The following is a 21568-nucleotide window of genomic DNA, read 5'->3' as shown; positions in this document are numbered from 1 at the left end:
GTTTTGTATTTATTATTAAATACAAATATTTAAATCTTGAGCTAACTTTAGTTTACTAGTAACTAATGAAATCAACAATATTTCATTGCTTTAGAAAATAAGAAAAAAAAATCTAAAATGCCCCTCGTTTAATTTTAAAAAGGAGGTCTTAGTATAATTATCCTTATTATTATTCACATCCTCCCATATAAATATTTAATATTTGACTTCTACATTTCCCTTCTAATGTCAACCCTCATAGATATCTTGAGCTAACTTTAACCTAATAGCTACCAACAGAATAGATGATATTACCTTACCCTTAAAAATAAAAATAAAAAATATATCTAAAATATCTTTCATTTGATTTTAAAATCTGATTTCCTATTTATATTTTACCTTTACTTTAAAAAATTTAATCAAGGTGAGAAAATTCTAATTATTTAATAGATGGTACCCTCGTAAGTTAAATATCTAATGGCTCTAGTTTGACTTGATTTTCGAGATTAAGTTGAAAAGATGTAATCAAAATAGTGGAAAAAAATTGAAACGGGATAGATCAGTAATTATCCGACGTTGCGACGGTTGTCGAAGAGTAGCTGATGACCAAAGGTGGTGCTAGGTAATAGTAAGATAGGGTGGCTCGTGAAGGAAGATGATATTTAGGGTTTAAAAGCTTAGAATGAATCTTGAGTTTAAGATCTATTATTACGAAGGTAAAACTAATCTGACGGCTATGATAAAATGGTAAATACTGAAACAAAAAATAGCTAAATTCAATATTCATTCCACACTAATAATTAACTCATGATCACTTATATTTATAAGAGTAGAAATATAGCGGGTCGGATTCAATTCACTCTATTAAACTTATATCCACTTTAGTTAAAATTTAAAGCAATAATAAATCTAACTAATTAACTCGATTTTACTCGACTGGACTCAACTGACTTAACCTATGTGGTCGGATCTTATTGTATCACAAGTGTAATAAGATTATTTTATATATAGTTAATTCAACTCACGTATATGGTATTATTTATCAAGAAAACAAGCATTAAGGAGCAAAAGCAATATATAGTGGTCAAATAATATGCAGTGTGTATGATAATAAAGAATAAATGTAAGATTGTTTTGACAAATTTTACTTTCCTCGGTGATTTTACTTTCACTTTTGGTGAGTGATAAATTCAACTAAAACGAGCTTTTTCAAATTCCAATCGATCATGATGGATAAAATGATCAGTTTGAGTTAAAAATTCTTGACATGTCATAATAGATTTAGAAGACAGGCCTAAGTGGCCTCTTAATGGATATATCACTAAATGGAGTGCTAATAAAGAAGGCCAGGCCAAGCCAGGCTAGGGCAGTTGAGTCCACCGAGACTTTATATAACCTAGTTATAGTTTACATCTTATATTTTTATTATTTATAAATCGAGTCCTATAATTTAGTGAATATGTGTAGAAAATACTTTGTGTTAAATTTGAACTAACACCGTGAGAATATCCCGTTAAGTGAAGATATTTTATTTCTAAAATAAATAAAATACTCTTACTATGATTTAGTTAAAGTTATTTTTATAATTTTCTCAATATAATCAGCTTAACTCAAATATTTGATTTTATATATATATATTCGTTAAATTATATGATTCGATATATAAACAATAAAAATATAGAATATATATTATAATTTTATTAAAATAAAGAGTGTTATATACAAATTTTTTAAAATTTAAATTTAAATTATGACTCAAATAACTCATGTAATATAAAACCTCCGGTATGTTTTCATAATATCTTCGAACTGAATGATTCGAACTCTATCGTACTATTTGTTGGCCATGAGAAGATAAAGGATGATCAGTCAGCATCCAGATAAGAGTGGAGGAGAGGGAGAGTCGAAGCGTAAGGTCAAGAATGACGACGACTGATTGATTCGTGATACGATAATTAGAGGGAGAATTGTCACCTGGGAAGTAGGAAGCTGACAACCTTTTAGTTGTTAATAATGCCTCTGTCTTTTCTCACAGATGCTGGCATTGATTGGCATTGAAAACATGACTCTTCTGTACATCTACGTGCGATGGAAACTGGGGGTTATTAATATTTAAAGATGTTGATACGTCATCCATTCAAAGTCTCCAATCCTACGTAAATAGTTTAAATTAATTTGGTCGATAGTTCAACAATACGGTTAGATTAGAGGAACGCTTGACAGCGTAACGATTTAGAGCAAAACTCGACGGAATTTGGTTCGGAGTAATTATTCGATGACGCATATGGCTTGGAGCCTAAGTGCCTCTATATCTAGAAAAGGTTGGCTCTTTGTCTAGTGCCTCTATAATTATTCGATGACGCATATAGCTTGGAGCCTAAGTTCTTAGATGTTTTTATTTCTTTTTTCTTACCAAATTATTGTATCTCCTTACACTTTTATTCTCAAAATAAATTACTCTCAAACTTAATATTAAAATAGGTATGTTTTATTATAGTTTTTTACATTTAGATTGTTTCTAGAAAATACTAAACTGTTCTGTTCGGTACGTTACTTTTTAGAAAACGTTGAATTGTTCAACGACTTATTAATATAAAAAATAATATTTATAGAAGTTATCATAACTTTTTTCTTGCGATTTAGAGCCAGTTGGTTGCATTTATTCCACAAATTTATATCTTCACAACCACATATTTTATAATCAATAAAAAAAATCAAACACAAAGTTACGATGTTCTAAACTTTTTCTTTCTATTTTTACTTATATTTTCTCATTTGATGTCTGATTAAACTTTGATTAAAAGTTCTAGACTGAAACAAAGAGTCCCAGGTATCGTCGTCCAGACTGAATCAAAGAGTCACACGAGACAACATCACCGAATTAGGCAAGATTTTGTTAGTTAATTTAACTTTCCTGGATCTCTGCAATTAGCTTCAAACTTTTTCTATATTTATCTTACTTCTGCTAACTCCTGGCAAAATTATGACTTCCCCATTTGAGGTCATTTCTACGCCGTCAAGAAGCTTAGAATGCATGCATAAACTGGAGGTCGAATAAAGTTATCAGAATCTCGGTACTCCGATGCTCTTGATGTCTTATTAAATCAGCAGGATTTTGCTGTCCTGACACTTTGACATTTGCGTGCCGTTCGTACAAATACCTTTCTAATTTTTCTTTTTCTTTTTAATCTTTTTGTTGACTTTGTGTTCTAATGTTCGTACCAAACACTCCCAAGAAAAATTCTCTGTTTGGTTCACACTTGAAGGAGAAATTTCTTGGTTCACACGTTCGATGGAGAAATTATCTGGCACATTACACATAAGATAAGTGTGTCCAGTGGACAGATAATAATAATAATAATACGTGAATTTTATAAATTACACCATATATTTTATCTATTTTATAATTTCTATAATTTGTTTTTATTATAATAACGTTAGAGGTTATAGAATCGTTCCGGAGGAAGGTGTGAATCATAAAATAGATAAAATATAGGGTATTAATTTATAAAATATCTTAATAATAATAATAATAATAATAATAAGATGTCCACTTTAGAAGCTTATATTATTTGAGCCACATATTAGTTTTTTTGGTGGCCTATCAACATCTATTATCTTCAGTGGGCTACATCATTTGATTCCATCCAAATATATGTTATTGTACAAGTGAATCTGGAGCACGTACACATAATTTTAATTTTAAATTTAAAGGGTGGACAACAGTAGAACAAAAGGAATAAAAGGGAACAAAGTGGACAAAGTTTTGATGTCAGAAAGCTGCCTGATATTAACATCAAATATTCAAAGATACTGATTAAAAACAAATTTTTTAATGCATCTTAAAATAATTTCGATCGAATTTAATTCAAGATGATAACAGAAAGAAAAGAATTTAGGCCTAATGGATGGTATTATTACTATTGTCGGTATTTTATATAGAGAGAGAGAGAGATAGATGATAATATGGATCTATATATGATGATGCAAAAATTAGAATCTTGTTAAACATGATGAAGCTTCAAAATAAGTATGAGAATGACAAATGTACTTCGTTAAGTCCACGAATTTTAATAAAAAGATAGCATATTCGGACGTAGATTGCTGGATCTTTTCCGACTCTCAAATGATTGTAAAAGTTGTGAATGATCAAACTATTTATATCAACTGGATTATATGTTCGATAGTGCAGGAGTGTATCAGGTGGATTTCTTCTCTCTTCTCTATCAGGGTAGCTTTTACGGACAGATGTAACAATACTAAGGCCCACTCTCTTGCCAGTCTAGCCATTCGAGATTGTACTAGTATGGAATGGACTGATCCACCTCTAAGTTTTGATTGTACCCCTTCTACTTAATGAAATTGGTCTATAGACCCTTCAAAAAAAAAGTGCCATTGGCTTAAAATGAATCTTTTATCTCCTTTTGAAGATAACTATTCCAACTTGTATCAATAAAAGATGGTAATAGTTTAGGAGTGCAATGCTATTAACTCTAAAAATATACCAACAACTTGCTTCCTAGATGTAGTAAAAAAATAGCTATTTATTTAAAACATTCTACATTTTGCTTTATTATTATTATTCACATTATGTTTTACAGATTGATGCGGTTCGAACTAGATCGGATCACCTCGAAATACATTGGGCTCAATGGATTGAGTTTAGTTATCTTATTTGTTATTCAGTTTAGTTAGAGGTTAGGATTTTATTTAATTAGCTAAATTTAGCTCTGTGCAGTTTTGAAAAAATATTCACAGAATATTCTATAGATATTTGAATAATATCAAATTAGTTGAATCTTCAACTTTGGTATTGACGACTTCTCCATATTCAGAATCTATTTGGAGCAAAACGAAGACTAATCCCGAGAAGATAAGGAAGACCGGTTTAGTTGGTTTATTAGGATTTTAACTTAGGTCCCTAGGATGAGTCTCTATAAATATGTGGAGAAAATCTTAATTGAAGTTTAATCTGATAATTGAAAATGGCATTGTGCCTTTATCTTCTTCTCTTCTTGCTTTATTCTTGCTCTAGCTATTAGCACCCTTTTCCACCTTCTTCCTTCCACCGCCCAAGTTTTTGATCGGCTTCTTCTAACTCCTAATCCCTCTCTTCTATAACAATTTCTTTCCCTTCACACCAAGGAATTAACCTAGCACCAATCTAGACGGCTAACAACCTAGGGTTTATTTGACCTTCATCCACTATTCGGCCAATATCTCAAAATCTAGCCATCCAAACCTTACGATCTTAGATTCGTTGGAAAGCTCTTTTCATGGGCGACAACATATCCAAAATTCAGAAAGATTCAATCGTTAGATTATCTGCAGCTTCCTTTGAAAGTCACACCCTCAATATAGTCCAAAACCGTTACGGATCGGATCAATGCAGGTTCGTAACACAGATACTAATCATTTGATCTCTATATTTTATTTTTACAGATGAGGGCAGTAGGGACATGGAGAAATGAGGTCATCAGCCACAACGACGTGGGGACTAGGGATATGAGTGTAGTGGTAGCGTGGAGAGAGAATGAATGGGACTAGGGATATGAGTGTAGTGGTAGCGTGGAGAGAGAATGAATGGGACTAGGGATATGAGTGCAGTGGTAGTTAGGGTTAATTACTTCAGTATATATGGTGCAGATTAGTAGGTTGATCCGACTTGACTCATATACTTAAATGAGTCAGCTATATGAACCTGAACATGACCCGTATTAATAGACGGATTAACCCATTTATGACCCAGACCTAATTACCTTAAACATAAATCCGATTAAGAGGCGAGTTATCGAGGGTCAAGATTTGCGGCTCCTACTATAAATGATAATTGGTAATTGTTTATGTCCCAAAACTAGGACATAAACGTGGGCCAAAAAGGATTATGGCCATTAAGGAACTTATTCAGTTACCGTACTAAATTTGAATTTATTCCATACGAACCAAGGAATTATTAAAATGAGATTCTTTTGTTAAATCTATCACCAAATAAAAATAATTATTTTATATACATTACTTATCGAGCTTATGCCGTACTTCACTTCACCATTGACGCGTTTGGGTTCCGGTCAATTCTTGGATAGTTAAGTTATATGTGAGTTATATGTGAACCATACCGCTTCCTGGAGAAAATCTTGGAGGTGTTTTAGTTTTTCGTGAAGAGTTAGTTTAATTCGTTCTCTGCGTATGTTTGAGCTCGATTTGCTTCTTGGATAGCAGTTGGATTCTTTCGATCTGGTGCGATGCTGTCCGGTGAGAAAAAAATTGAAGAAAGTTGCCTTCTTTGATCCAAATATTTCATTTTGACACTGAGTTAAGACTAATTTTATCTTTTCTAAGGAACCCAGTTCGTATTCCTTGGGAACGGATTTGGAGTATGGTTTAAATTGCCTTTTATTGTACTTGTTCCTGATTTGATTTTTAGGATCTTCTCAAGTGATATGTTGCTCTTCAGGAGTTTGATCGTTTGATCTTGGTTTATTATGTTTTAGGTATTTCTATTGCGTTATTAACAAATTGTTTATTGGTTTGTTGCCCTTACCCTAGTTATGATATACTTACAAGTTTCAAGTGGTTTTTGTTGTCCTTCTTCAACTTTCCAATTAGGCTATTTTTATTGGGTTTGACTTTATTAGTTCTACTCTGTGGCAATGTTTATGCAAATATCAAGTGGTTAGAGGGAGACTAGGAAGCAAACTTCATAACTCCACCAATACTTTCTAATAGAGGAAGCTAAGAAGATAAAAGATGGGAAGTAGGGATGGATCAGGTAGTGAAAGAGGTAGAAATTTTAGTAAAGTAATAAACTACACGATATATTCGAATTAAATAGAACTTATTTCTAACATCTGGTTTGTCTATTGCTATTTTGTCTAGTTAAAATTTAAAATTATAGTCTTGTCAATTAGTACAAATAGGTTCAGTCAGGTAATTTGAGGAAGTAATTGATCTCCAACCATATGAATTAGTGAGGTCGATGAACTTATTGTAGATTCCATAGAGAAACTTGATTTTGACTCCTAAAACATGAACTAAATATTGTATGGCAAAGTTATAGATGTTTGAGCTCACAGTCCATAAATGTAGATATGTAGTAAATCTTATTTCTGAATGTTGACTAGACCTTTCAATATCAACAAACTGGTCTATAATTCTCTAGGAAAATCTGACATGAAAATTGTGCTCGAAATTCTGATAGTCTGTCACTCTGTTGGGGTTTAGGTTGATCCTCCTAGGTCATTGGCTCATAGCTAATCTTTTTTTTCAATACATCCAATGATCTCCTTGAATCATTAAGCACCTAGTTGTTATTTGACATTAGTGGTATACATTTGATGTAATCAGTATGAATCCCCTTACAAGCTTTATAGGGTGTTTTCCTAGTCCTTCCTTAGGAGCTTTGAAAATGCGCATACTGGGATTGCTATTCCATAGTTGTACTGCAGGTTACTCCTATTGACCACATTTACTAATTGCTATAAAATCAAGGTTAAAAATAATTTTTGCACTTTTGTTTGTTTGCATATATTTATAGAGCATGGTTTTCTTCTCAAGCTGATTATTATTCTTTACTTCTTTGGCCATTCTCCTTTGACAGGTTTTGATATGAATAAGCTGCAGCAAGAAGCTCAAATACGTTGGTTGAAGCCTATAGAAGTTTTGTTCATCTTACAGAATCATGAGAAATTTAAGATCACTCATAGGCCCCCTGAAAAGCCACCCAGTATTATACATGTCTTCTATATTTTCAATTCACTGATGTTATCTTGCAGATTGATTGAAAATTTGTGTCACTTTTTTGATGTATGGAGGTGACTTTCAATAGGTGGTTCTTTGTTCCTTTTCAACCGTAGAGTACTTCGTTATTTCCGCAATGATGGCCACTTGTGGCGGAAAAAGAAAAATGGGAAGAGTGTAGCTGAAGCGCATGAACGTCTTAAGGTTTTGTTCGACTAACTTGTTTTGGGCTTTGAATGAAGATTTTCTTTTTATCTATTCCTGCCTCCTATCATGGAAAGTTCTCTGTCCTGATTTTTCCACATAACAGTAATCTCATGCTTTTAGCTGAAGACAACACATTCTTAATCAATTTAACTCTAGAATAGATATCCTCAGTCTATATTCTATAGTGATTTAAGCTATATCTTGAGGAGTTTGGTGGCACATTCTTCAATTCTTACCAGAAGGATCCTTGTTCATAAGAAACTTTTTTATAAGAGAATAAGGGGGTTTCATGGGCATTAGGTTATTGGTTCTTCATTCAACAAAAATTGTGACTATATGCAAAGAGTTGATATACACAAAGAATTAAGACTTACCTAGAGGAAAAATTACTCTCAATTAGATTGGGAAAGCTCCAGATGTTCAAGCTTGGCTCAGAGGCAACTTAAACATGTAGACTTCTTGAGCAAGGCTAGCTCTTCTGTGAGCAAGTCATATTGTCTGAGATTTAACATGAAGTGGCAGGTCGATTGTTACTATCCTATATTGCACCATACCTTTATTGGATGATTGTCTTTTTCATAACATATATACTTGTAATTGGTAATGTCAATATTAGAATGATGAGTTGTGAGTGTTGGATTGCTTGCTGTAGTTGCACCTAAATATTCAATAATTCACTAGTACAGATAAATCATGAATGTTCTAAACTTATAATGTAATTACAGTAGACCTGTCATTTTTCGATCACAGACAAATTCACCACCTAATCTTCCAAAAGATGAAGTGAGACAAATTTGACTTTCAAATTATTTATTTAGGTGGTAAGTATAAGGATATCTTTTGCCATCAATTTTTGGAAGATATGAACAAGTAGCAGCCTAATCAACTACAGTTAGAAGACTGAAAACACCATTGTCTCAGAAAAAAGGGAAGCTATCTTAATCCAACGCCTGGGGGCCTTGAGTTTTCTTTGTAAATCAGTAAAACATTGACCTGTAAAATATACTGTTTTCTAGGCATGCTTTATGTTGACAAAATCACCCTACTAAAATCATGTCCTTTTAATGCTTAATATGTCCAGGTTGATAATGTTGATGTTTTAAGTTGTTACTATGCTCATGGAGAAACTGATCCATGCTTTCAGAGGCGGAGTTATTGGATGCTTGACCCGTAAGTATAGATGTTAATAAAAAGTTTATAGATATAATCATGTAGGCATAGATACTGTTAAAACTTAAAACCCTACTTATCCTTTTCTGTTGTTCTTGTATTTTTTTTTCTGTTGCCTGTTGGTATCATTTTGTTCCTTCTTATTATTTATTTGCATTAATTATGCAACAATCAATGAAGGTTATTCAACATTACACTCCATGGATCATATTGTTTTCTGATGATATATCATTTGAAATTTTGACTTAATAGAACTAAATTCAAAAGGTTTTAGAATAAGCAGATCTAAAACTGAGTGTATGGAATGCAACTTTAGTAATTGATATTTTACTTGGGAGAAGTCCAATTATATGAAGCTCCATAGATTAATGATTTTTCATGCTTCTTGAAAAGAGCTCATTGTCATAAACATGTGACTAAAGAATACTTTGTTCTTTTGTTATCCCAACCAACCATTTGAATGTTACTGATTCTTGAACCACTTTTTCCCTATACACCTTTTGAATAGTTATGAAGTATTGAAACCTATGAAACACAGATATGGACATTGATGGCCGTGCCGGTCAGCACTTGCCATGCTGGCGGCATACTGGCACATGGCACGAGGGGTGCCGCACGGCACCCCTTCTAAATGTTCCACCCTCGCCGTCGACCTCGTTGTCGAGCTACCCGTTGTCGATTGCCATCGCCGTCGCCGTCGAGTGCCCTAGCCCGAGAGGGAGAGAGAGAGAGAGAGATCGGTTAAAACTTAAGTTGCACAATTTAAGTTTTAACCGATCTCTCTCTCTCTCTCTCTCAATTTCTCTCACTCTCTCTCTCTCTCTCTCTCGGTCTCTCCTTCTCCCTCGGGCTAGGGCACCCGACATGCTCGGACAACGGCGATCAACAAGCGGCGAGCGGCGATAGCAAAGATGAGTATCTCTTTTTTTTCTTTCCTCTTACGCCGGCTGGCAAGTGCCGCAGCACGGCCATCGTTGGATATAGATATAGGATATAGGGATCTATCAATTAGATATGGGGATATGACAATTTTTAAACTAGGATATAGATACAACAAGGATATACCAACAGATAAATTAATAACATATTTTCAATCTATTGTCAACCAATACAACATATGGTAGAAAATGATGATATTTCAAAAATGATAATATAAAAGGAAAGAAAGCTACAGATTTAGTATCTACTTATCTAAAATTTTGGAATAATATTGTAGTAGATATTGATTATAAACTCAAAATATTAGTGAAAAACTAAAACCTAATTCAACTACTCATATATACTAATTTGGATCTTTAAATGGCTTTGAATTTATATGTATCAAATGAACAAAGCTTAATGTATTTGAAGGATTGGATGATAACATATACCTATAAAATTTATGTTCTATATTGTCTGTTAGCACAAAAAAGAAGGATTGGATAATCAAGATATGTATTGGAGGAATATTTTTTTTTAATTCAGATACTCCTCTAGCCATGTCCAATATGTATCAAACCGTATCAGGGTTTGATACACATCAGATGCCGGTATGAAAGGTAAACAAAGTATTCGTGTTTCATAAACATAAGAGTTATTACTAAATGTTGTTCTTTTCATATTTGCAGGGCATATGATCACATAACTCTTGTCCAATACAGAGAAGTTCGTGAGGTTTGTTGCCTTTTTATTTGCATCGAGTTTTGCAATATCATAGTCATAATATTTACCTATTTTACCTACACAAAAATAACCATGGTACATATACACATTTGTGGGTGGTGTGAATGTGTATCTCTCTCTCTATATATATGTGTGTGTGTATGTGTGTGTGTGTCTATATATATATATGTATACACGCACACATATGGTTGGCAATTGAGCAAGGTTGACAACTCCCAAAGTAAAAAAAATAAAGAGCTATGATAGAAAAGATGAAAAATATATTGATAGGAGGGTAGCCTTAGACATCAAAATCCACACTAAAATACCAGACATTAAACTGGACTAGATTTGTGATTAATTGAGCTGATAATTTTATCACTTTTTGATAGTCATTAGAATTTGGCTAGGATATTTTTGAAAGTTTCAACAGGTTTTGATCGAGTCAGTTGGTTGACCAAATTTTGCTACATTACCAAGAGAGAGATAACACGGCTTGTAAGTTGTGGCATCACTATTAACAGTATTAAGTTGTGATACAAATTGTATAACTTGTAAAACCATAATATCTTTATACCTGGCAAAGCTTTAAGCAAGAATTTTGTCATTGATCCACATATTTTGTGGGCGAGTGTAATTGGCAACCTTGGATCACACGATAACATAAAGTTCTAGAAAAATGTAATAGTGGGATTATTGTTAGAAATTGTACATATTAATATATTAGTTTGGTAATGTGGTCAATACTTCCATTAATAAATATTTTGATATACATGACTACAATTGATGAGAATTGTTTGCTATTTAATTTTTTTGTAGTTACTAAATAACTACACATTTCTACAAAATTAAATATGATTAAATAAGTAATTACTAATGCCAAAAATCATATTGTGTAAATAATTTATCAGATTTTTGCATGTATATTTAAAATATCTATTATTTGCTGGCTTGTGCCCCTAAAGTTAATATTTGTATGTATATCCCTCAAGACATATGTTATTTGTGTACATACCCACCTGATTATTTTTCAAGTTAAGTCTCAATAATTTAATAGAAAAAGATAAAAATACCCTTAATAAAGAGATGAAAACTAGAATAAGGATATTTTTGTCCTTTTGTACTTGAATTGATCAAATTTTAATGGTTAGTTAACCCCAAAGGATATCCATGTAAAATTAAAGGTTTTAAAGAGTATATATACGAAAACCATGTGTTTACGTGCAAATATTAAATTTAGAGGGGGCATAGAGATATTTGAAGGGTATCTAAGCAAAAAACCCTAATTTTTTTTAAGTACAATGTATTTTAATTTCTTACATGAGTTTAAGCAATACAATAGATACAACACCACCAATAAAGTCAAACTAAACACAAATTCACTACTCACTGATGCATTAATCGACTGATTCAATTATGTTGACCAATATGGAGAACCAAACAACCACTTAAAGTTTTCACTTAATGGTCACATCTAAGGCGATCAAAAGACCATCAAAATTATTTAGTTTATGATGTATTTCATGAAAAATGATGGTGATATTTTTGCAATGGCAAGATGGTAAATATATTGCTAGCACGATGGCTTTGCCAGCGCCATGTGCCATGTCGTGCCATTATCGGCACGGGGTGTGTCGAGCGACACGTAGCGTGGCACGCATTTATTATTTTTTTAATAAACTTTTTAAGGTATTTAGAGATGTTTTTGAATCTTCGATATATCAATCTTTAATTTTTGTTTTGAATATATGTATTAAAACCTACATTATAGTATTTTCTCTTTAGATTATTTTTGTAAATGACCTATTTTATTAAAGATAAAAGTAATAGTTAAATATAAATATTAGAACAGATAATTTAATTAAATATATTTATTAAAACTAATATTAATAATTGAACACTTGATAATATAATTGAATACTCCATACTAAAATTGAACACAATATTAATTGATAATAGTTCAATAATTAAAACTAATATCTAATGGAACATAAAATGACAAGGATAATCAAAGACTTCATTTGCCAGCACAAGAATAATATGAGAATTGTTGCATTTAAATATTGTTGATATTCTTGAAAACTCATCTACTGATAATATTGCTTGTTATAATATTTCACATAGTTTTCATATAAATAGGAATTTCATAATTCTCTTATGATATGATATGAATATTAAACATGCATGGTAAATACTATCGATATTTTTTAAAATTCATCTACTAATAGTATTGCTCGTTATAACGTCTCACATAGTCTTCATACAAATAGGAATTTCGTAATTCTCTTATGATATGATATGGATATCGAAAATATACGGGAACGATTAGCACCAACACATACATAGACACATCATAAACATATACAAATTGTGGACATAGAGTATAATAATGGTGCTGTGGCTCTGATGAGTGATTGATATGCTAGTAATGATGGTGAACTTATATTATGTTGTGGGTGCACCTCTTCTAATATCCCGCTACTTATATGCTCAAGTTCTCTATAAAAATAAAACCTCTCTAAGAAGATTATGTAATAAGGATGCATGTCTCATCTCTATCAGCACCACTAGACTAAGTCTTATCATTATTACCATCACTATCATTATCAACAATTTTATCTAAGTCTTCTAAATGGTCAATTGATCAATTAATTTAATAATAATTAATAAAAATAAAAAAATAAAAAAAAGACTCCACATAGCACAATAACTGGCACGGCTTGGCAAGAAGGTGTACCACTGGCACACTCCATGCCAACTGCCATGCCATTACTAGCATAGCAAGTGCCAGTCGGCACAGTGCATACTGATCGGCATGGCCATCTAAGATTGCTAGTTCAGAGAAATATTTTGAGAGGGTTTTTTGACTTATTATTTGTTTTGTCTTGTTGATACTACTTTGATTAACATTGCACTGCTATCCTTATAGGTTTTCAACCATTAGGCTTTGCTTTCCCGTTTGATAACTATCATTTAAAGAACACTAGGTCCATAAAGAGTAGAGTAAACACATGATAGATACTTTCATGCAAACTTTGGTTTAAGAAAAAAGAAGAAGAAAAACTTACTACTTCACTAATATTATTGCAGTAAGCTTTTCAAAATGGAAATGTTTCGAGTCCTTTAATCTCTATGACTTGGATTCCTTCTTGGGGTGATATAACTGCATACATAACTTAGACTAATACTGTTACCTTCCCATATATTACACTTGTACGGTCATACCCCTAAGTGATGTACTGAAGCACCTGGAGCACTACTCTTCTCAAAATCCTTCTCTCAGGGGTTTTGCCCTATTTTTTTTTACTCCAGGCATTCTAAACTTCAGCTGACCACTATTTCTTCTCTTTCAATGTCAATTACAGTTATGGTAGCAAATTGCCGTCACCTTATTATTGTAACCATTGTCACGCTAGCTTTACAAGTCATCTTTGGTTAGTATTACATTCATTGGTATCGGATTGCTTTTTTTACATCACTCCTTTAATTATAATTAGGGAAAATATTTTCCTGGACCAAGTTTCAACTTCTCAACTCCCAACCAGAACACCAGTGTTAGTAATGAGCAAGGGCTGGGTTACCTTACTCGAACTAGTGAATTAACTGAAATTTGTCAGAGCTCATGCAGTCCAGGATCTCTCGAAGAAGTTAGTTCTCAGTTTGTTACAAGGGAAGGTAAGATACAGAACTCTTAACACATTAGATTGGATAGAAACTTATGAGCAGTCGTTACTACCAGAATACACTGAAGCACTGCGGAAGCTTGAAATTCAGTTGAGTCTGGATGATGATGACAATGATGAGAACGAAGTTGGACAACCACCTTCATACTGCAGTCAGAATGAGCCAAACAATTTAGCACCTACGCTTGACTCTCTTTTTGATGAATTGATACGAAAGGAGAATGATCATGTTGAAGAAACTAGAACTGAAATAACTGATTGTGGTTCCAGCATGGTTGAGATGCGAAAAAATTCAGGTGTGTGGAGATTAACCAAGATTGCTGGATCTTTATGAGATGACATTCTTATTACTGGACTAGGCTCACTTAATTGTTAGTCATATTATATGGAAGAATTTTATCTTTAACTTTGCCCTTTCAGTGTAATGTTCCTACTTCACTTATGCTGATTTGAGAATTTAGGAAGAGCATCCTTGTGACAGTGTTAAAGAAAGGCTAACAAAAAAGAAAAGTTTCTTTTGCAACAAACTTGTCCACAATGCAAAATGGCACGAACCCTTTTTGAAGTGGATTGTTTACCGTGCTCATTCTTAAAAAGGAAAAAGGAAAACAAAAAGCAGAAAAACCAAGTAATCATATAGCCTATAAAGCCTATAAAGCCAACATGTAGCCTATAAAGCGAACTTGTAGTATTAGTATAATCAATAAGACAATGGAATCTAGCCAACTTTTCATTTACATCTTAGATCGTTCTGCTATGATATACCATGTCATAAACTACTCTGAAACTTCTTGATAAGATGTAACATTTGACAGTCTTTCTTCTTTGAAGATATGTGGACAGACCTGAATCAACCTGAAACTGCTTTTGGAGCAGTGTCAAATTTCATTATGGCACAAAAACAGTGCTTTATGATTCGTGAGATTTCTCCAGAATGGGCCTTTTCTCTTGAAACTACAAAGGTACAACTTAGAGAGTATATATGTTTCATGTTTTCTGCTTTCTTACCAACATGTTGCTTTTATCTTCAAGCATCCTTCTGTGAATACTATATTCTGTATATGTGAAATTCATTATAGTACTCCATGTATGAAATATATTAACTACCTCAGTGCTCTCAGTTTCCTTATCAAACATGAACATGTACTAGTAGTCTAGTATAGAATTCTTCAGAACACTGCAAGACTACACCATATAGTCCATAAACTGGAGCAAAAATCTCCTGTGAAAAAATTATGGATGTTTATTTTAATTGAGCTTCAATATTTATAATACTCCCCTGCAAGCTCATATATTTTCTCTATTTTGATCCTTTACAACTGTTTTTCTTTTCACTAAATTATTGATCTGTCATTTTACTACCTCTCTCAAGTTATGATTATTGTCAGGCCTATACCATGAGGATGCTGTGGATTGAGGGGTTCAAAAACTAGAACACTGTGACACCTTTTGGTGCACGAAGAGCTATGATAGGGAGGTTTGTGAGATTGTGAGATAACCAGTTGACCTAAAAGTTTAAACTATTATGCAACAAACTAACAATGTAAATCATCCATACGCATCATAATGAATGATAGATTAGGACATGTAGCCTTCTACACTGTGCAAGAATAGATTATAGATAAGGATAAGTTAGGACTTAAACGAGGTTTGAAGCTATGATCTATAGAATACTAGCTCTACTAACTTTTGGATAACTAGTTAACTCAAAAGTTTAAGTTAACATGTTGTTACAACTTACAAGAAAGGTAGGACTCTCTAATATTCTTGTCATAATGTGAATCTATACATGATACGTATACATGGTATTTTGTCCACCTTGCCCTTTGGACACAATATAAGAAACATAAGAAAATATTAATACACATGTTCTTCAACCCCTCTCCGATTCAAAAGATCAGATATCTTCTTAGTAGAAGATACATGAGGTTGACTAATAGTGCTAGCAAGAAACTAGTACCGAGCAAAATGAGCATCCACCTTGATATGTTTAGTCCTCTCATGAAGTACTAGACGTACTAGACTGCTAGCAATTTGTATGGCACTCCGATTATCACAAGAAAGATTAAATAGCATAGGAGTTGGTTCCCTCATGTCACCTAGTCATAGACATAGCTATCTATTTTGCTTCAATTATAGAGAGTGAGATAACGCCTTCCTTGTTGCTTCAAGAGATAAAGAGTCTCTCCAAGAAACCCATAAAACCCAATAATAGAGCAACAAATGATAGGATCGCCAACTCTTCTGACATCAAAATAAGCACAAAGAAAAAGAGATGAATCCATATACATGAAAAGAGAGTGAGTAATAGTTCCTCGCACCTTTCTAAGAATCCGAAGAAGTTTTGCATAATGAACATATCAAGAAGTTGCCACAAACTAATTAATTTACTAACATCATAAGAGGTATTTGTTTTGGTGATACATAAGTACACAGATAGACAGAATTTTTTATATCCAGTCAGATCCAATAATGACAAGCCATCTGTAGGACGAAGCTTCACATGAAGCTCAAGTGGTATATTACCTGCCTTATTATCAAATATATTTGCTTGACTAATCATATCATGGGCATATTTTTGGTGAGATACAAGTACACCATAGCTTGAGCTATCTCAAGATGCAACAATGATGTAGAAGTTCAAACTTCAAAGTCCTTCATTTGAAAAAGCTAAAACAGGTGCTTCTATAAAGATCAAATAGTAGTTAAATTATTATCAATAATAATCATGTCATTTACATAGAATAAGGGAACAACCGTTCTTGTAGTGATTGTTGTACAAACGTAGAATGATTATGGGCACCCTAAATATAGCCAATCTAGGTGACTATGCAGTAGAATTGCTGAAATTAAACATGCTTGATGTGCCTGTTTGAGTCCTTAAATAGGTTGTGGAAGGTGATAAATATGAGATGAAGGAACTGACTAACTAGGCAGAGGTTGCATATTTCAGCCTTAGCAAATTCCAATCAATGTGAACAACAGCCTCCTGAATAGTTGTTACGAAGAAGTAGAAATGAAGAAGAAAAGAAAAGAGGGCCTGTCACATAAGTCAGTCAAAAAGACAATCGTATTAACATTAACTACACTGGTCACTAACGCTTGCTAGACTAGTAAATTAATCCAAATTTCACTAGATGAGAGCTAATTGTATGCTGAGTCATGAGTTAAGTGCCAGAAAGTGTATGTATATACAAGGAATCTACTAGGAAAAAGTTCTGTCAAATGATAATATTTGTTACTTTGATTTATCTCTCTTTTTCTCTGATTTTATTATTGACAAAATATGATGATGGATAATTATTTGGAGTGGCTTTTTTTTTCTTTAAATTGAAAAGGACATTCAGAATCCAAACAAGCTAGAATTATTTTTCTGTACACTTCTATTAATAACTTTGCTTCTCAATTGTGATGCAAACAAATAAACAGGTCAAGAACATGAGCTAAAGAACTGAATGTGCAATGCAGGTTATCATTACAGGAGACTTCCTTTGCAACCCCTCAGAGTATCCATGGGCAGTGCTATTTGATGACATTGAAGTTCCTCTAGAAATTGTTCAAAAAGGTGTAATTCGCTGCCAAACTCCTTGGCATGTTGCTGGAAAGGTCAGCTTGTGCATCACAGCTGGCAATAGAGATCGTTGTAGTGAAATACGAGAATTTGAATTTCGTGAAAATCCAGATGCATCTAATTATGCTAGCACTATAAACCAATCTGAGTCAGTTAAAAGCAATGAGGAATTATTGTTGCTTAGACAATTTGTGCAGATTCTTTTAGGTGGACCTGTTGGTGCATCAATTTCTAAATCTGATGATGGATCGGAATTTGATCTTTTAAGATATCTTAAGGGAACAGAAGTTGAGCTGGCTCCAGAAAAGGGAATTGATTGGATCGTGCAAGAGCTACTAAAAGACAAGTTTCGGCAATGGCTGTCATCTAAGCATCAGGAATATACTGAAGATCATTTGCTGTCTAAGAGTGATAAATGCATTATACATATAATTTCTGGCTTGGGATATGACTGGGCCTTGAATCCAGTACTCAATTCTGGTGTGGGCATAAACTATCGTGATGCAAATGGATGGACTGCTCTTCATTGGGCAGCATATTTTGGAAGGTAACTGGAACTGTGGGAGTTCATGTGATGTTATATATTCTCTCGTCACCTTTGAACTTAAGGAATGAAATCCATTAGATCACCTAGGAAAATGATTCTTTTTTCTTCTTTTTCTATCTTGGTGTGGAAACATTTATTAGAGATATGATAATAGTACTTTTACAGGGAAAAGATGGTGGCTACTCTTCTTGCTGCCGGTGCTTCACCTGGAGCAGTGACGGATCCTTCTTCACTTGATCCAGATGGCAGGACACCAGCTTCAGTAGCTGCTGCCAATGGCCACACAGGTCTTGCTGGATATCTTTCAGAAGCTGCACTAACTAACCATTTATTTTCTCTCCCAAAAGAACAAAGTGAGACTTACAGGGGTTCTTCTGTTGTGGCGACGGAGATAGATGGAGTCGTTGATAGAATATCCCAGAGAAGAGCCCACTTACATGGTGGGACAGTGGAACAGCTTTCACTAAAAGATTCTCTAGCTGCAATAAGAAATGCAGCTCAGGCTGCAGCACGTATACAAGTTGCCTTCCGTGCATACTCATTTAGAAAGAAGCAACAAAGTGAATTTCTGCATGATGTATATCAACTTTCATCTGCAATAAAGTCACAAAGGGCCAGTTCTGGATTTTCTGATGTTAAGTTTGATAAAGCTGCTCTGTCTATTCAGAAGAACTATCTACGTTGGAAGAGACGGCAAGAATTTCTAACACTAAGAAAGCATGTTGTGAAGATACAGGTAACTGAATTTTTCTCTTTATCTTGGATGAGCATGTAAAATTGCATAGTAAGAGGGTTTCTTTTTCATCTCTTTACTTTTAATAAGTTTGTTACTGTACTTATGCATGCTCAGTGTAATATCTTTCAATAGCGATCCCATGCCTAGATAAAGAAGAAGGGTTCATTAGGCAGCGTGCCAGGCGATGTAAAACTTTTGCCAAGGCGACCACGAAAAATGGATCCTCAATTCCTTTCAACTTTGAGTAAAAAGTTGAATGGAGGAAATTAATACACATTACCAATTCTAAACAATTGGAACCAAAGGCTTGATTGTTGTTGATAATTTCCGTGTCTTACAGAACGTTAGGCAGACAATTTGGCAGTTGAGACACTAAAACCATCAAATCATCAATTCATATTAAGAAGTTTGTAGGAAATTGTAGGTATCGTCATTGACTGAAGATTAACCTGCTAGAATTTTTTGCAGGCTTCATATGTCTTATTGGATCATTGATTTATAGGAAAAGCTAGTATCGCCTATAGTGTTTGATAAATAGGTCAACCTGCTGTAATTGCTTGCAAGCTTCATAAGATTAATTGGGCCGTTAAGTAATATTTGATGCCATCCAACAATGATGAACTTAGTTTGTTTTTAATGGTTATGTTCATCCATAGTCTGATTGACTCTGTGCTAACAATCAAGACAATTATTATGTGCATATCAAGCACAATTGTACCTAGATTCATGTATGATTTTTTATATCCAGTAGCAAATTTACTTCATGTTCTTGGAAAATTGTGGCATTTGAAGCACGAGAGCTTGATCGATCATATCATAATTTTAGGAAATTTCATAGACAAAGATTTTTCCTGCTGGATTGTCTTTAATGTATTTGAAGGTGTCGTTTCTGTAACTCCAAAACAGAAATTAGCATAAGAGAAAACCTTAAACCACCTCCCTTTCTGCAACTTTAAGTGGTTTCAGTGTACTGCATATGGATCTGGCTTTGTACTAAGAGAGACTACATTTTGAGGATTCTTAAACCATAGAATGATTCACGTGTGTCATGCTATATTTATTAGATGCACGTCATCAAATACATTAAACTAAACAGCCTTGTACTGATCAGTTCTTAGTAATTTCATTCTTCAGTTGAAGGTGTTGTGCACTTATTTCTCATAGATTTTTCTTTTTCTTTTGTTTTAACCTTCACAGACCCATGTAAGAGCTCATCAAGCCAGGAAAAAGTACAAGGATTTTCTCCAGACAGTTGGTGTCCTGGAAAAGCTCATACTCAGGTGGCGTCGGGGAGGAGTCGGGTTACGAGGATTTCAAGCTGAAGCAGAACCAATTGATGAAGAGGAAAAGGAGGACATACTCAAAGTTTTCCGCAAGCAAAAAGTTGATGCAATTGTTGATCAAGCTGTCTCAAGGGTTCTATCTATGGTAGATAGTCCTGAAGCACGGCAGCAGTACAGGCGGATGCTTGAGAGATACCAACAAGCAGAGGTAACAACTGAAAAGTTACAAACCACAACAATTCCTCAACTCATTTTCTAATTACCAAATTTTAACAAGAAAAAAGATTTCCTTGTTTTCCTTTTGCAGACTGACCTAGGTAAACCAGATCTTTGACCAGGCGAAGTCAAGATTCAACGATATCCGCAACTTACTGGAAAATGCCGACATGTAGTTCAAATCATACCCAAATCATGAACATTGATTTTGATGATTAAAATTTCGGTTGTGAACCCAGATATTTATTATTCATGTTGCTTTTCATATTTATATCATGTTTTGCTTGCAAGCAGTTAATCCCAGCAGAAGTTTGTAGGTTTAACAGTCTGTATATAAGTTGGTAGGGCTTGCTGATAATATTCCAATAATTTTCTTGCTCAACTCATCTTGAAGTTGTACGGTGATTTTATCTTGTTATATGGAGAAAAAGTTACAGGTCCTTACACAGTAGATGCATCATTTCTCATGATTTGGAGCATATCTGGTATATCATGGATTGCTGAATGAAACATGAATGTTGATATTTTGACATAGTTGTCTTGAAAGATCAAACACATGGATTAATTTGCTTTCGACTTGCATGATTTGAAGAAAGAACTGAACAGTTCTATCATATGGCATTTGGTGAATGTGCCAGAATTTGAGTCTTTCACATACAATATTTGATTCATTTGCATATTGACGATCTTTATTAGTTTTAAGCTAAAGGCATTAATGTGATTTGTCTTGCATTGCATGATCCAGAGTAATCCAGGAACTAATTTTTAGGGTACATGAGACCAACTCTAATATTTCTG

At 33.6% G+C, this 21568-nt stretch overlaps 1 protein-coding gene across 4 annotated transcripts; it reads left to right on the top strand.

Annotated features, from left to right (window-relative positions):
- The first annotated feature begins 6062 nt into the window (after positions 1–6062).
- Positions 6063–21221, top strand: LOC140768113 (calmodulin-binding transcription activator 4-like). Of its 4 annotated transcripts, none has more exons than XM_073108225.1 (12): positions 6063–6231; positions 7577–7702; positions 7805–7920; positions 9005–9093; positions 10701–10746; positions 14232–14409; positions 14474–14713; positions 15249–15379; positions 17886–18535; positions 18701–19271; positions 20469–20762; positions 20862–21221. In XM_073108225.1, the coding sequence occupies exons 1-12, from the start codon at positions 6222–6224 to the stop codon at positions 20886–20888; spliced, it is 2478 nt and encodes an 825-aa protein (XP_072964326.1). In that variant the 5' UTR covers positions 6063–6221; the 3' UTR covers positions 20889–21221. The 4 variants fall into 4 exon arrangements, with proteins under 4 accessions (XP_072964326.1, XP_072964327.1, XP_072964329.1 ...); XM_073108226.1 differs by having other exon boundaries at positions 6063–6249; positions 7578–7702; XM_073108227.1 differs by lacking the exon at positions 6063–6231 and having other exon boundaries at positions 7576–7702; positions 7791–7920.
- The last annotated feature ends 347 nt before the right edge of the window (positions 21222–21568 follow it).

Source organism: Typha angustifolia, chromosome 10, assembly GCF_048772165.1.
Source record: "Typha angustifolia cultivar Huaian chromosome 10, ASM4877216v1, whole genome shotgun sequence".
Lineage (NCBI taxonomy): Eukaryota > Viridiplantae > Streptophyta > Magnoliopsida > Poales > Typhaceae > Typha > Typha angustifolia.
This window is presented reverse-complemented; position numbering and strand designations above follow the sequence as displayed.